This window comes from Antrostomus carolinensis, unplaced genomic scaffold, assembly GCF_000700745.2.
Source record: "Antrostomus carolinensis isolate BGI_N321 unplaced genomic scaffold, ASM70074v2 scaffold37907, whole genome shotgun sequence".
Taxonomy (NCBI): domain Eukaryota; kingdom Metazoa; phylum Chordata; class Aves; order Caprimulgiformes; family Caprimulgidae; genus Antrostomus; species Antrostomus carolinensis.
Genome location: NW_010328882.1, coordinates 1 through 5,224, shown reverse-complemented (window position 1 = coordinate 5,224; position 5,224 = coordinate 1). Strand labels below are relative to the sequence as shown.

General features: G+C 57.0%; 1 protein-coding gene across 1 annotated transcript in view; it reads right to left on the bottom strand.

The window, feature by feature from the left end:
- Positions 1–5,220, bottom strand: part of UBE4A (ubiquitination factor E4A) — a gene marked incomplete at its 5' end in the record, with an annotated part of 10,085 nt that extends 4,865 nt beyond the window's left edge. Inside the window, 8 exons of the mRNA XM_010172374.1 lie at positions 199–506; positions 1,550–1,676; positions 1,916–2,249; positions 3,043–3,234; positions 3,395–3,597; positions 3,678–3,837; positions 3,956–4,108; positions 5,113–5,220. Coding sequence (XP_010170676.1) covers positions 199–506; positions 1,550–1,676; positions 1,916–2,249; positions 3,043–3,234; positions 3,395–3,597; positions 3,678–3,837; positions 3,956–4,108; positions 5,113–5,220 — 1,585 coding nt within the window. The remainder of the gene's footprint in view (positions 1–198; positions 507–1,549; positions 1,677–1,915; positions 2,250–3,042; positions 3,235–3,394; positions 3,598–3,677; positions 3,838–3,955; positions 4,109–5,112) is intronic.
- Positions 5,221–5,224: the final 4 nt, after the last annotated feature.

Genomic DNA, 5,224 nt, shown 5'->3' with positions numbered 1-5,224 from the left:
CACACCCTGGAACCTTCTTTTCCAAGGTAGGAGGTCCTTTAAACACCTCAGTGAGGAGGAAATTCTTTTCTGAGGTAGAAAGTCCCTCAAACACCTCAGTGAGGAGGAAACCCGGGTGCCTGAGCGCCCCGAGGAACGGGGCTGGGTGCAGGTAACGACCCTGAGCGTAACGACCGGCAGCGGGACGAGCGGCTTCACCTGGCACGTAGGCCAAGGCGCTGTTTTCCAGCACGGGCAGCGGGAAGCTGAGCTCCAGCGGCTCCGTCCCACGGTTGCCCAGGGCCAGCTGCACCAGCAGAACCGCCATGGACACCTGCAGGTTCAGGCAGTTCTGCAGCATCTGCGGCTCCGTCATCGCTGTCTTGGTGGAGAGATAGATGGTCATCAGGCGCTCGAACTGCTCCCTGAGGCTGTCGGCAGCAGGGCTGGAGCTCTGCTGAGCTTCTCGCCAGGCGACTTGCAGGCGGTGGAGGCTTTGGTTGATCTTCACCATCTGGTCGTGCAACCTACGCGGAAAACAAGGCGAGGAGGAGGTGAGATGAGATGGAGACGCGTTTGGCCGCAGCAAGACGTGAGCTGGCACCTGCTTCTGTCGTGTGTTCAAACCCCTTCCTGTGGACAACAGCCTGGCTGGGGCACCAGCAACAAGAAGCCTTTAGAGAAACACAAGCTGGGGCTTGGGAGGACACCGTGGTGGCCTGCGGAGCAGCCTGGGGAGCCGAGGGCTGCGGCAAAGCCCTGTGCAGGGGCAGGGACAGGGGAGCCAGCGCGGCTGTGAACCCCCAGAGTTCACCCAGGGCAGGGACCCGGCCAGCCCGAGAGACACCTGCGAGGTGACACTGTTGTCTCCCAGCAACCAGCCCCTGGTGTAACTTCCCCATCAATTTCTATATTTAGAGATTAAAGCAGAAGGGGACGGTGCCTGGATCAGCAGTGACCTCACAGTATCCAGGCAACGATTTGCAGGGGAAAGCTGAGAAAAATAGTGAGTCCCAGCATCCAGAAAATCCCTTCCTGAGAGCAGCCAGCCACCCCCCGTTTCTGCTCCACGTACGATCCCTTTACGGGGCTGTCTGGTGAGCTGGCAGCTGCTCTGCCCCAAGTCACTGTCTAGTGGAGATGCGAGACGCCAGCAGCTCGTTCCTTGGGGGGACAACACAACCCACGGTCACCCAGCACCGGGCTGCTGTGCTTCTATAAATAACTTGGAGCCTGTGACACTGTGAGCGGTGACTGTGGGCACCAGTGGGCAAGTTTTCTTTCCAAAATGAGTCAGCCTGAGGCTCAAACCTCAGTCAAGACTCACAGTGAAAGGTGCCGGGCAGGGCAACCGGCACACTCTGTATCCCTGAATATTTACGTGGCCACACACAGGTGCAAAGCAGCCCTGGGAGCTACCTGGTACCCACAGCTCAAGAATTGACGTTACCCATGAGTATCAGACACGACTTGAGCCCACAACTGAAAATCCCCTGGCTCTGAAGGCTTCAGCAGCGCCCTGAGCAGCATCAGAGAGGCGGGAGGGCCAGAGCAGCGCGGCAGTGGCTACCTGTGGAATCCCAAGTGCAGGGTGTACTGCGTCAGCACCAGGTTTTCCGTCACCAGATTGTAGCTGTTGGCGAACTCGGGCTCCTGCTCGCTCACTGCAGGTATCAAGCACGTTTCTTTTTCCAAACCTGAGACAAAATAAAAAGTATCTGTGTGTCAAGTCCAACCCAGCAGCCTCTCTCGGTGAGGAGAGGGCTGACAAGGACACAAAGCGACTGCCAGGTGAAGCCAGGCAGCATTTCTTTGGTATTCAGCTCTTCCCTCGCTCCTCTCGGCTTGTTCAACTCTCCCTTTCCTGTCATGTGTTGAGAGAGGGGTGCTGGGAGAGGTGAGGACCCCAGGAGACCCCCCTGAGGTCTGGGCTCACCTTTCATGTGCACGTTCTTACTCCTCCTCTCCTCTTCGTTCAGCTCCTTCAGAGCGCAGTAAGTCGGGTTGAAGGTCAGCAGCCTCGGGGATTTGGGTTTGCAGAAGGGCTGGCAGAGCTTGAGGAGAGCAGCTCCCAGGTTGAGGAAGAAGGCGTCGGAGGAGAACATCTGGAAGAAGATCTCCGGCATCTGGTTAGCCCAGATTTTGGTGCGGCCCGCGTTGGCGTGGAGGCAGTTTCCCAGCCAGGAGAGGATCCGGTGCTTGGTCTCTGGAGACAGCTGCAACAAGTTCTTCAGCATCTGGTAGATCTTCTCGTGGAACTGGGCCATGAACTGTTACAGGGGAACAGATTGAAGGAGTCACTGGTGGGATTGCTCTCCTGCCACTGCTGATGCTCTTGGAGCTCTCACAGTCAATCCCAGCCAGGTCTTGTTATGAGCAGGTCAAACCCTGAGGCCAGCAGCAGAGAACAACGTGGGACGTACTCCAAAGCACAGTCAAGAGCAACTTGTTTCCATGGGGACTAAACCCAAAGTTCTTGACACATTTTTGGCAGCAACAGTGACCCCAGAAGGACGTGTGACCGGGAAAGCCCGTCCCTGTCACCAGCCTCTGCACCCCAGTTCACATCCTGCTGTCTGAAGCTTCTTCCCCCCTTTAAAACGCTCCTGAAGCTCCTCCCAGCACCTTCCTCTGAGGAGGGAAGCTCTTCCCTTTCATAACAAGAGAGAATGTTGCCCGTTGCTGTCTCGGCTGAGGAGTTAATCAGCATTTTAATTACAGGACAGGTACTGACACCTCTTTCCTGGAGGTTACAAGGCCTAAGGTAGATTACCTGTGCATAGCACCGCAAGTTACAGCACTGGGATCTGTTCTGCATGTACCACCCCACCCTCTTCCCAAAGCTCACACAACTCCTCTGATAAAACACGGCTCACTTGTCACAAAGAGTGGGAGGACGCAGGGAAAACCTCTGGAGAATCCAAAGTGGTTTTGGGACTCATGAGCCCGACCGTTAAAAGGCCCAGAGGTGGAACTCAAGCCCTGGCACCGCGTCTCTCACCCCCAGGCAGAGAGAGGCCGGTGAAACACAGAGGGAAGCAGCCCAGTCCCACTCCAGCCCACCTGATGGATGTTGGATTCCTGCACTTTGATCTCCTGCGGGCTGGATCGGGATGGATTCAGGAAGTAGCCGTGGTTCTCCACCACGCCCGGGGTCTTTAACAAGCAGGAGATGTTTAAAACAGCACCAAGCAAAGTCTTCTGGTACATCTGCCCGTTGGTGGGGTCCTTGGGCTGGATGTAGCCTGCAAAGACCTGAGGAACACAGCAGAGCATGCTGAGGGTCGTATAAAATCCCAGTAAAGAGCCCCACGGAGTGATGGGCTTGAGACAGGCTCTCAGAAAGGAGAGGGGCTGTGAGATATCACAGGGTGGCCCTGCGAGCAGCACCCGTGAGGAGCTCCTTGGCACCCACCTTCGCAATGTCCTTCTGCTTGGTGAAGTAGAGCAGCACGTCGAGGTACGTGTACAGCAGGATCTGGCAGAGATCCAGGTCCTTGATCCTACCCAACAGGATGTCAAAGACGGGAACCATCACCTCCCCGAACGTCCGCACCTCCTCGTCCATCGTCAGGGCTTCTATGACCTCCTCGAGAAACTCGGCCACGTCTTCAAAGTCTGGAGGGGCAGGAAAGGCCGTTACCCACGGCCCCTGCGAGGGCCAGACCGTGGCCAAACCCCAGCCCACAGCGACTCACGTGCCCCTCTCAGTGCCTCCAGCATCAGATCCACCAGCTGCTCCGACACGTTCTGGTTGACGTAGATCTCCGGGGTGAGGAGGACGGTGCGAGTGTTGGACACAGTCAGGTTCCGGCAGCGCACGGCAAAGGGCAGCAGGTTCTCGGGGACTTTGGTGATCTGAGCAGGAGAATCAGATCCAGTTGGGACCCTGGTGTCCACCCTGGAGGCCCTTAAAAACCTCACCGTGAAGCAGGGAGTGAGGAAGGTGCCCCCTTCCCCCGAAGCCCTCGCCCACCTCTTCTCTGGCTCTCTGGAAACAGGCGTAGAGGTAGCGCAGGATCTGCCTCTCCCCCGCGTCGCGGTCGGCAGAGAGGTTCTGAGTGCTGCTGGAGGTCATGTGGATCAGGTGGTTCCCCGGCTCCTGCAGCAGCAGGCGGGTGAACAGGGCCTAGGAACCGGCAGAGACACGTGGGGAGTGAAACAGCCCCGGCAGGGAGACAACCCCTCAGAAAGAGAAGCCCCATATCATAGAATGGTTTGGGTTGGAAGGGACCTTAAAGATCATCCAGTTCCAACCCCCCTGCCATCAGCAGGGACACCTTCCACTAGACCAGGTTGCTCAAAGCCTCATCCAACCTGGCCTTCAACACTTCCAGGGAGGGGACATCTACAACTTCCTTGGGCAACCTGTTCCAGTGTCTGACCACCCTCACAGGGAAGAACTTCTTCCTAATATCTAATCTAAACCGCCCCTCTTTCAGTTTAAACCCATTTCCCCTTGTTTTGTCATTAACTGCCCTTCTGAAAAGTCCTTCCCCAGCTTTCTTGTAGCCCCTTCAGGTACTGGGAGGCCGCTATAAGATCTCCCCGGAGCCTTCTCTTCTCCAGGCTGAACAGCCCCAACTCTCACAGAACTCAGTTATTTCTGCCCAGAACAGCTCTCTCCCCCCCTCAGCCAGTAGCAGAGCACTGCAGCACAAACCCCCGGGCTCACTCCCTGGCTACACGGTTCCTCCAGGGTTCTTCTTTACCCTTGAAGAGCAACAACAACCCTAACAAAAGTCTTTTCCCCTAATTTAAAAAAAAACCCCAGGAAGGGCTGACACGGCTGCAAACCAAGCTGAGCACGAGCACCAGTCACAGAGTTTCACTGCTGGCAGCATTTCCCTCCCACAGCCACACACGAGCCCTCTCACCCCATCCAGGAGGGGTTTGTTTCCCTCCCCAGCCCCAGCTGATCCGTGGGGCAGCAAATTCCAGGAGGAGGGAACAGAACCAACAAACTCTGAACACCTTTCTCAGCCTCACACCCCAAAACCTGCGCCAGTTTCCAGCAAAGCCACCAGCAACAGCTCTGCACGAGGCTTTGGACTGAGGATGAGGATGTTGGGGGGAAATAAATCCCTTTCCAGGTGCCGAAGCGAGCGCAGCGCCCGAGCCGGGCCGCCCCACCTGCTCCACGTTGTCCATGTCCAGCCAGTCCTGCTCGTCCAGCTCCGCAGCCATCTCCTCCAGGTAGACGCAGCGTGCTGGGATCCCGTTCCCGCTCTTCATACTGGGATCA